General features: G+C 37.1%; 1 protein-coding gene across 2 annotated transcripts; it reads left to right on the top strand.

Annotated features, from left to right (window-relative positions):
• Positions 1-490: 490 nt before the first annotated feature.
• On the top strand, positions 491-10944 carry vegfd (vascular endothelial growth factor D). 2 transcript variants are annotated; one of them, XM_005169310.5, is made up of 7 exons: positions 491-1095; positions 6364-6562; positions 6652-6842; positions 7572-7708; positions 8157-8260; positions 8450-8571; positions 10814-10944. In XM_005169310.5, exons 1-6 carry the CDS (start codon positions 1006-1008, stop codon positions 8545-8547), a joined length of 819 nt encoding a protein of 272 aa, XP_005169367.1. In that variant the 5' UTR covers positions 491-1005; the 3' UTR covers positions 8548-8571; positions 10814-10944. The 2 variants fall into 2 exon arrangements, with proteins under 2 accessions (XP_005169367.1, NP_001035268.1); NM_001040178.1 differs by lacking the exon at positions 10814-10944 and having other exon boundaries at positions 1006-1095; positions 8450-8547.
• Positions 10945-11244: the final 300 nt, after the last annotated feature.

Below are 11244 nucleotides of genomic sequence, written 5' to 3'. Positions count from 1 at the left end.
TCGGTGTCAAGTTTTCTTTTTTCACATCAACCTCAAGGAGTTTTGATCAGCATTTGACCACACAATTTCATAAAAGTGACCGTGTTCGGAATCACCACAAACAATCGGGTAGTGGATTCTTTTGACTGCTGATAATAGATTTCTCTGAAGCTTTTAAAGTAAAAGCATTCAGATGGTCCGATAGAGTGTGGGTGCAAAGAGAACGGCACTCACAACCCATTACGCTGCATTAAAGCTCCCTCTAATTCCCGACTCGTATTACAGCCTCATTGTTGGCGCACACATATAGGGAAGGAGAGAAAGGGCATGTCGGCTTAGCTCCCCTCTTTTTTTCATCCCGCCACTTTGCTGCATTTAAGTAGGATATTGGCCGGATTCAGTCTCTCTTCTCTTCGCACTCTCTCTCTCCTCTGTTCCCCCTTCCCTCCTCCTCGTCCTCCCCCTCCTTGCCCTCTGTTGAGGTCTGGATCACATTTAAAACCACATGTTCATGTGTGTGAGCAACTGAGCCTGGAAGTCAGCAAGCAGGAAACGTGGTGACAGTAGAGTGGGACTGGAGCACACAACAACGGGATAGACATGCACGCTTTCCAGACGGCCTTGCACGCACTGGCGGATAGAGAACACTGGATGTAAGCCTGTGCCGGATTTTGCAAACACTCATAGAGTGTGACACGGTTGGATCTGTGGAGAAGGTGGGCCAAATTTGGCCGGTCCAAGACAGATGACAGCATCAAGGGTTTGTCCTGATCAAAGAGAAACAAAACAAAATACTGAAGGAAGAAACTGAGAAATTCTCAAGAATGACTCTCTCTTTCTCCTCCTTTTTTTAAAAGAGCCCATTTGGCTCCGAAAAGTTCGCCTTGACAGGTCTCTATTGGTGTGCCTGTGTGGTCCTGTGTGAGAAACCTGCTACGTGATTTGTGAGCGTGCGCGAGTGTATACACAGACTGGCCTCCCTCACTGCTCAATCGCTGGACGGTACCCTGGAGAGTAAGTAGCAGGATGAAGAAACAGAAATGTGCTGGACTTCACATGTTGCTTCTCCTGTATGTCAGACTGATGCTGGCCGTGGATGCCTACAGACCGCAGAGAGTGAGTATAGCAGCCTTCAGCAACATTTACAACACCAAGTGCAGTCAAATTCACAGGATGTATTTGTTTTTTTTTTAACTGTTTTAATGTCCATATTTTGTTGTTAACCTAAAACTAAGTGTGTTTTACGCTTTATAGATGCCAAAAGAAGTTTTCTCAGAAAACAGACAGAATTGTACATAGAAATATTCATTTTTGGTTACTGAAGTAATGGTTTGTAAAACACCTTCATCTTAATGTATAGAAAATTTAAAGAACCTTTGTGCAGGGGCCAGTTTGGCATTTGTGGCAATGCATTACAAGTTCCCCAAGTAACATTCCAGTAAAGTGTTCTTAAAGGAAACAATTTGTTTTAGTTCTTAGTGTGAAGAACCATGGATGTCAAAGATTTTTTATTAGGAGAGTGATGTTGAGGATTCTTCTAGGAACCACAAAAAGCGGGAATCTTAAAAAAAATAAAAATCCAAAACACATGGGGATATGCAGCCATGTAAGATCCATTCTGGGTTCCACAAAGAATTTATCAAGGAGCAGTTCTTAAAAGAACTTGGTATGAAAAGCATTACCATAGATCTTGATAAAGAACCTTTAAAAGAGTATTTTTAATAGTGAGTGTACTTTTCCGCATATCCTAACTTTAGACGAACACAAAACATGATTTAATTTGTAATTGTTCCTATAATTAAAATAATTGCACTGCAAAAAAATATTTTCTTACTTGGAGTTTTTGTCTTGTTTCTAGTCCAAATATCTAAAAATTCTTAAACCAAGAAGAATTTTTAGACAAGCAAAACCTATTGTCTTGTTTTAAGAAATAATATGCCAATATTAAGTGAGTTTTAGACTAGAAACAAGACAAAAAATCTAAGAAAATAATTTTTTTGCAGTTTGGCATCCAAAATAATATTGAACCAAATAAACATTTATCAAAATCTCTTAAAAACTTTACTCTTGGCTAGTTCAAGAGGATTTACCATCATTTTGCGCTGACTCACTGAATAGGGACCTGCTGCAACCTCAGCAGGACCGGATGGGGCCTCCTAATAGCAAACTTGATAACTTTCCTGTGTTTCACTATGACAAATGAGGCTTGAATCAGTCTGACGTAATTGACTTCAGAATTTCAAGAAGAATGGAAGCACTCAGGGGAACCCAATGGCTACTAGTGAAAATTTCCAAAGAAGACAAGCTGTTAAGGCCATTCATCTGTTTTTCTGCGTGTATATCAGTGGTAGGTTATGTAAGAAGAGTGGTGGGTTCCAAGCAGTGGCGCAATAGCATAATATCCTAGTATTTACAGATACACCCCATAAAGAGCCAGTGTTAGCGTATGTGTTTGTGTATGTGTGTGGCATGTAGCCTGGTATTCCAATGCAGCCCCTAGGCATCGGGCCTTTTATGTGCTACAAACTCTCAGTGTTCTCACCCAACTCATTTCTTCTTGCTTGTTAGGGGCCTCCACCTCATTAAGTCTGTCCAGGGAAAAGCATAGCTGTAACTCATATTCTTACTTTCTTTTAAACCCCTCCTCATTCTCTCGCTCTTTCTGTTTGTTGTTGCCTTGTCTGGGTGGGTAAGTAGAAGCAGACGGCTCCACCCTAACATACTGAAGGGATCATAGAAGATCATGTCACTACACAACAGCAGGATGCAAGACTTCTCTTGTGATGACTTCCATATCGCGTGCCAGGCCACTCCATCCCTGCCTTGGCTGTTTTACTTTCCGCCCGCTTTGTGGCTTTCCCGTCTCATAAAAGCATGATTGGAAGTCCTTTGGCCCCTATTGCTCTTTTCTTTATTTGCCCTTTTTGTGGGACACACCCGGTGTGTAGTAAACATTCAAAACCGAGTCTGTGCTGGTTTGTGCCTGCTTGAATAACTCAATATTCCCTATAAGTCATGTGGTATTGATTGAGAGGTGGTAGACTTTGGGGTTTCTGTATTCATGTGCACTCCAGCTACTTAAAAGAATAGTTTAACCAAAAATAATACAAATGTGTCCATTATTAACTTACCCACAGGTTTTTCCAAAGCCAATATAGATTTTTGTTTTGTTATGCTGAACACAAAGGAAGTAATTTGGGAAATTGTCATAAATAAAACACATCTCGACACTGATTTGCTCCCCCAGTATCGGAGCAGTGAATGAGTGGCGAGATCTGTTTGGTTACTGACTTCCTTTCAAATACCTTCTTATGTGTTCAGCAGGACAAATGCATTTATTGGAATTTGAATCAACCTGAAGGTAACAAAATGATGACATTAATTTTGTTTTGAATGAACCATCCCTTTAAGCAAACCCAGTGTTTTTAATTTACTCCATAAGCTCCATTGTCTTGCAATTCTGTTTTTGATGAAGGGTAAATTGGTGACAGAACAATGAATTGACCTGTTTGGTCAAAAAAAGTACCCAAGATCTGTGCTGTGATGAGAGATCTGATGATATTAGAAAGCAGGGAAAATTTATGTAGAGTGTGATTCGATTTAAGTGCAGACAAGAGTTGAAAGTTACGCAAATTATGTATTAATGCACTAATAAAAAACAAATATGGAGCAGCTCATTTTCATACTTACCAATGCAATCTACTAATTTGTTCATATTAGGTCTTCCAAAAGGTTGACCTGCGGAAGCGTATATTAATCAAGTGGAGTAATCATATTATAACATAAGCACAAAATGGCTTGGTGTGATTGTATTTTTAAATAATAGAGCACAAACCAGTAAATCTACCGCAAACATTAGTAATTTGAATTATGTTTATATTTTTAATGTTTACAACTGTGTGAAGTTTATAGGGATGCAACGATTAACCAACTTCACTATTAACCGCGCTTTAATTCATCATGGGTTAATAATCGTAAAGGCATCTTTACATAAACACGCGATGGAACAAAACTGCTTCAACAATACACAACATATAATGAGTTTCTTTTGCATGCACAAGTTCATTTTTTTTCAATGCATGCGGAGCGACATGCTTGCACTTTCCAGGCACGCCTAGTTGAAAACATTTACATTTTTAAGAATACTGCAAGCACACCACAAATCACATGACGAATAGATCGATCAGATTAGTACTTTGTGAAATGAAAATACCAAATAATTTTGTAATAGTTGATTTAAAGTGCCTTTCAAACAGAGGTTCAGCAGCCTTTGACTACATTTTTAAAAGAGGAAATACTTTGCTAATATGTAGCTTAGATTTGTATTAAACAAATATTTTTAATTGGTTTTTATTTGTATTTATTTTCAGTGTAAAATTATTACTTTTGTTTAAATGTCACTTCTTTTTAAGTCCAAAAAGAAATGGACTATTGTTTGTTTTTGTTATTACCCAGCAGGCACAGGACATCAACATGACATCAGATTGTACCCCAACGTCGTGGGACGTTGCATTTTGATTGAAAATGAAAATCGAGTTGACATCAGAACCAATGTCAGGCCAACATCAATTTCCAACATTGGACAAACATGCATTTTGCTTACTTTCTAACACAACCTAAATACAACAAAATATCAACATCTAATCTTATTACACCTTGACGTTGTGTGGATGTTTTACACTATGACGTTTATCAGACATTGGATTTTGGTTGCCATACCTGATAAATAAATGTCAGTATTTATCATCTATATGACGTTGGTTTAAGATGTTGGCTCAACGTTAGATTTTGGTCACTTTCCAACACAAACTAAAATCAACCAAATATCAACTTTATTTCATGTCATTATTGAACTTCAAAATAACATTGTCCTTAAAAGCTGTTGACCTAAATCCATATGTCTTATGATGTTGTGTGTCTGCTGGGTATTATTTTCTGCTGTGTTATTTAGTTACTGAGCCACAATATATAACAATTTAAAATATAAATGTTCATGTAGTTTCCTAAACTAGTAGTGTTTTGAAATTAATAAATGCATGATAACAGTAATAACCATCGTGATTATTTCTCAGACTATAATCATATAACCAAAATCTATAATCATTGCATCTATAGAGGTTTAATATTTATAAGATTGTTGGTTGCATGCCAATTTGTTACTGAGATTTTCACTAATATATATATATATATATATATATATATATATATATATATATATATATATATATATATATATATATGTATATATATATATATATATGTATATATATATATATATATATATATATATATTTATATATATATATATATATATATATATATATATATATATATATATATATATATATATACATACATACATACACACACACACAATCTTTGGCATTATTTCACATTATTTACTCGACTCTCTCAAGGTATCAGCATTGGCACTGCCTACTGAAAGACTGACCGCTTGTGACTTTGTAAAGGTTATTGTGCAGCTGTCACCGGGCACTTAGTAGTTATTCAATTCATGTTTTGCAAAACAGCCATGATCTTCTGCTCATATTGGTGGCAAGCATCCCAAACTCCAATCCCTAGGATCTGTGTCTTCACTGAGCTTCTAAACAGGTGGTCCATACTGAGCTAATAGAGCTTATGCTGCAGTTGTTTAGAGTGGGCCTCTGCCAGAGGGTGTTCCATGTGATTGGCTACACAACCTGGTTTCAGAAAAGAAAACTTGAACTTTATGGTCCTCCAGATTAGGTCCTAGAGATTATGAAGATCCAGTAGGTCTCACAGGTAGTATATGGCTGTCCAGTCCACAGTGCTTTAAAACTGCGTCATATTACCATAGAGTTCTTTAAGCCGTGCTGAAGGTTGCCTAGTCATGTCAAAAAGGATTGGCAATAAATCATGCGAGTCTATAACTTGGTATATAAATTATAGCAGAACCACACAAGGAACAGCTGCATCCTTTCCCTGGTGTAATACTGATTCTTTGCACAGCCAAAAAAATGCAGAGGATTTATCATTGATTATCGCTACCGCCCTCTAGTGGATACAAGTAGATCTGGTCATGCGTTAGTGATTAAATCCTTCCAGTTCGCCTTTTACCATGGCAGGACTTCACACACCTCACAAACAGCAGGGAGTTTGAATGATGCAAGTCTTTATAGTGGGTTGTTAAGTGAAGAAAAAAGGTGTTTCTAATTTGTGAAGTATTACATCATTATTTCAAATCATTTCTCGAACTTCCGCATTGCTCTTCCATTGCTTTTTCTTTGGCCGAATTTTACTCAACATGCCTCAGGCCCTATTCCTCGAAAAAATTTTCCATTGTTGTATTAAAATCAGCAGTCCCAGCACTTTTTTTAGACTCAAGATTATATATCTCCACAGGACACAAATCAGGAAAAGTGGGAGCAGGAACTGAGGGAAGCCGGGAGTCTGGATGAGCTTCTGATGTTGACCGAATACCCGGACTGGAAGTTGTGGAGATGCAGACTCAAGCTGAAGCACTTCGATGACGTTACCCCACCTGAGAACCGCAGGTCAACTCGATATGCAGCCGCATCGTTCAGCCCAGAGATGCTTAAAGGTTATGATCTTCTTTGAAATGTCTGATGTCTAAATGCATAATTGTGAAAGCAACGTCATGCTAAATGTATAAACTAATCTGTTTTTCAGATATTGATGACGAATGGCAGAAAACACAGTGTATGCCGAGAGAGACATGTGTTGATGTGGCTAAAGAACTGGGAACCAATACAGCTGTGTTTTTTAAGCCCCCATGCGTCTCTGTCTTCAGGTGTGGCGGCTGCTGCAACAAAGAGGGAGTTACCTGCCGTAATACAAGCATGACTTATGTCAATAAAACTGTGAGCACTACTCATTGCATTGCGTGGGTATTATATAAAAACTAATGTCCAAAACAATATGTTTGTTCTTGCCGAAATGACGTTCAGTGAAATGGGAATGTGATATTGAACACACTCGGGATGCATTCTTAAGACCCATTTATGCATAACGTGTTTCTGAATTTCAAACACAATGAGCTAGAAAAAAAGAAAGATCCAAAGATGTTTAGAAGTTGTCCGTTTACGGTCAGTGACAAAACAATTTTGTATTTTAAATTGTAGGACAGTCTCTAATCTAAGTCTTCCATTAGTATATGTATGCAGACTTGCAATGTCAGACACAATGCATATAATGGAGCTACTGACGTTACTGTGAGGGGAAGGGTTAGGGTGTTAGGTTTGCACATTAAAAGCACTGCATGCAGCTCCGCTTGCAACTGCACACGGTCTGCATCCAGACCCCTCTCAAGCATTCGGTCAATGTCACTGATGCCAATGCAACATCCTAAATTGGGCAAACTGTCACTGATGAGAGCCCAACTGGAGCTGATGAGTAGTAAAAACACCACAAAGACGAAATTTCTAATTTTATGTTCCAAAAATGAAAATGGTTTTCATAGATTTGAGAATATATGAGGGCGAAGAAATAAGGGCATAATTAAAATGTTTGGCTTAACCTTTTACATATGTGTTTATGTGCATACTGTTCCATGTGTCTCCTTGTAAAAAAAAAAATCCTTTTCTTCACAGATTTTGAGTGTGAGTCTGGCTCCATATATATCTGGACCAGAGCCTGTGCTGGTGAAAATAGCCAATCACACTGAGTGTAAGTGCCAAGAACACTCGCTGATTCGCAGACACGCTCGTGAGAGGCACAGGAAAAACAGGTCAGTATCGGATTCATTTGTAACAATAGTTTTGTGTGAAAAAATGAAGGAAACTTTGGCATGAAATATTACTCTAAAAAACACTAAAGAAACTAAAATTATAGGATATATCACCCAAATTTGGGTTGAAACAGCCTATTATTTCTTTACAGTGTACATCCTATTCGATAAATTTGATTATACATATTTGATTATTTCTTCAGCAATTGCACTAACTGCAATGCACTGCATTTTTACTAAAATTGGCAGGATACTTCTTCTGGAGCAAAATCAACCTCCTTGAAATGTTAGGCCCAACCCTTGTTTTTCTAGTGCCATGCTGTGTTATTCACTGTTGATACAACAATGTTGCTCTTGGAGAAATTACAGATTGTGTCTTGCTGAGTGTCTGCCATATGTAGGAGTTTGAGTGCTTTCTGATGTAATAATGTCAGTGCGTGTGTTGCAGTTGCTCTCCTACACGTAAGCCAGAAGACAAGAGGCTATGCAACAAAGGTTTAATATGGGACTGGATGGCAGAGCGATGTGTGACATATCCCTCCAGTAAACAAGGTCAGTAAGAAATTTATTTAAATACCTGTACTGCCATTCCTGCTAGTCAAATGTGTGAATGCCTTGTTTACTTTTTATTTATTATTTTGCAAGAATTATGTGGCAGCAAGTTTTATATATTTTGTACATTTATTACGATGGCAGAAATGCTTTAACATAATTAAATGTTTCCTTTTTTTTTTTTACCAGAACCGCCGTCTGCTATCACTGAAGAGGACTGTGAGATGGATGTAGAGCGATGTGAATGTATTCCAAAAGAATGGACACACAGACTACACTATACGTGACACAATTCAACAAATCATCTACAGGTAAAATTATTTAATTCCAAATTTATACTAGTGGGTATTAAAATTCATGTAATTTATGCAATGTTTAAAAGAAAATTGTAGTGCTCAAATAATTGTCATTACGGAATAATTTGTTCTGAATGTTCTACAGTATATCCTTCCTCAAAGGCAATACTAAAATGAATGCTGCTTTCATGTCTCTAAATTCATATCACCCTCTTTTGAGTCTAACAAATGTCACTAGTGCCATCTTGTGTCTAGTTTATCAATGTAGAATTCAATTTAACTATAATATAGTTTAAATGTTTGTTTTTGTTTAAAAAAAAAAAAACTGCGCTTTCACACAAATTAAAAGTTCCCAAAAGTGAAAATTTGCTGTTTATTAACTGTCACACTGGTAATTTTAGGTGAAATTGTGGTCCTGATTAATTCAATAAATGCAAGCCATAGGCAACTGCTTTGAGAGTGAAAAAAATAACAGGCAAAACAAAATGAATACCCATGGCTCCTGGCAAAAAAGAAAGCTATTCAGATACTTAGCAAAAGTCACAGAAACAATAAAACTGCATTAAAGTATAATGTGATTAAAGAAGAGGTTGTTTCACTAATCATAAAGTCTAAAAAATCTCATAAGGAAGCAAATTTTCGAGCTGTCTTTAAAACAATAAAGATTTTACAAGATGTGCAACACAATAATGATTATATAAACAGTTTGTGTGCTGTTTGTCCAATCACTGACAATACAAAAAGGCAAATAAAAATCTCAACCTAGAATTTAGATTTATTCATTAATCCTGGGTAAATTGTGAGAATTATAAAATGTGGAAGCATCTCTTGACAGCAAACTCTTGACAGCATATGTTTAACCACTGTTTAATTTAATTGAAATAAGATTTTAAGATATATGATCTTTTTAAGTTAGTTAAATGTAAAATAACTTAGGGAGATTTAGACTTACTGGCCACATTACTACGTACACCTGTCTGACTGCTCTTTAACTCAATTTCTTATCAGCCAATCACATGGCAGCAACTAAATGCATTTAGGCATGTATACATGGTAAAGACGATCAGCTGCAGTTTAAACTGAGCATCAGAATGAGGAAGAAAGAGACTTTGAACGATTTCAGGAACTGCTGATCCACTGGAAATTCATGCACTACCATCTAGGGTTTAGAGAGAATGGTCAGAGAAAAAGCAAATATTCAGTAAGCAGCAGTTCTGTGGGCACAAATGCCTAGTTGGAGCCAGAGGTGAGAAGAGAATGGCCAGACTGGTTCGAGCTGATAGAAAGGCAACAGTAACTCAAAAAAGCACTCGTTACAACCGAGGTTTGCAGAATAGCATCTTTGAATGCACAACACGTACAACCTTGAGGCGGATGGGCTACAGCAGAAGAAGACCAATCCACTTCAAACATTTCCTGGTGTGATGAGTCTCAATTTCTGCTGCGACATTCATATGGTAGGGTCAGAATTTTGGCATCAACAACATGAAAGCATGCATCTATCCTGCCTTATATCAACAGTTCAGGTTGATGGTGGTGGTGTAATAGTGTGGGGGATTTTATTTTATTTCTTTGAGCCCATTAGTACCAACTGATCATTGTGTCAACAACATAGCCTACCTATGGGTATTGTTGCTGACCAAGTCCATGCCTTCATGACCAGTGTACTCATCTACTGAAGGCAACTTCAAGCAGGATAACACATCACATAATAAAGTGCAAATCATCAAGTCACCAGATTTCAATCCAATAGAGCACCTTTGGGATGTGTTGGAACTGGAGATTCACATCATGGATGTGCAGCCGACAAATCTGCAGCAACTGCGTAATGCTGTCATGTAAATATGGACCAAAATCTCTGAGGAATATTTCCAGTACTTTGTTGAATCTTTGCCACCAAGAATTAAGACAGTTCTGAAGGAAAAGGGGGTCCAGTCCGGTATTAGTAAGGTGTACCTAATAAAGTGGCCAGTGAGTGTAGAGTCAGTTTACTGTGGTTTAGATTAAGTAAAAAGCCTTAATATATAATGGGTACATGTTTAATTATTTAGTAAATAGCCCTGTAGCATGCCACTCCACATCGGGAAAACGGATGTAACGACATTTCGAGCTTTGTCTGTGATACTGATCATCAGATTGTAAATAGGATTTCAATTTTATGCATTTGTTCATCTAAATTAAATAAACATTAATAAATTATGGAGCTTTTATCATTCTTACGATCTCATTAATGACACCCAGTTTTATTTTATTACAGCTGCAAGAGAGAAAGCAAAGATGACCACAATGCCCTGACAATCTGCAAATGCTGAACGCAGAGACAGCAAGACGCCATTTAATTTATTTATCTCTCTATTTATATCAAATAAAATTACTTTTATTAACATTTATTCACTCATCTCATCCATAACAGCAGTGATAGCATTCAAAACATTTAACTAAGGCTGCTTTTCCTGTCTGACCACATCAAACATCTCCTTTGCACTGAAGACAGCGTTTCAATCAAAAGAATGCCAGCGGAATTACATAATTTATGTTAAATTTAAGTATGAATTATAAAATATTTTCTGATGGGCCAGCAGGATCTGTGTGGGTTTACCCTATGCCATGTTTGAATGGCACAAGAGAAGTGCATACTTCATTAGTCGGCATTATGCATTGAGGAAATGGCCAATCCTCTTTTGAAGT

Source organism: Danio rerio, chromosome 11 (assembly GCF_049306965.1).
Source record: "Danio rerio strain Tuebingen ecotype United States chromosome 11, GRCz12tu, whole genome shotgun sequence".
NCBI classification, from domain to species: domain Eukaryota; kingdom Metazoa; phylum Chordata; class Actinopteri; order Cypriniformes; family Danionidae; genus Danio; species Danio rerio.
Note: the sequence above shows the minus strand (reverse complement) of the source record. Positions and strands in the feature narration are given on the sequence as shown.

Excerpts from the sequence above, each read along its gene's own strand:
- vegfd (XM_005169310.5), top strand. The coding sequence starts at position 1,006 with ATGAAGAAACAGAAATGTGCTGGACTTCACATGTTGCTTCTCCTGTAT. Across the intron at positions 1,096-6,363 it reads ATGCCTACAGACCGCAGAGA|GACACAAATCAGGAAAAGTG; the intron begins GTGAGTATAGCA and ends ATATCTCCACAG. Across the intron at positions 6,563-6,651 it reads CAGCCCAGAGATGCTTAAAG|ATATTGATGACGAATGGCAG; the intron begins GTTATGATCTTC and ends TCTGTTTTTCAG.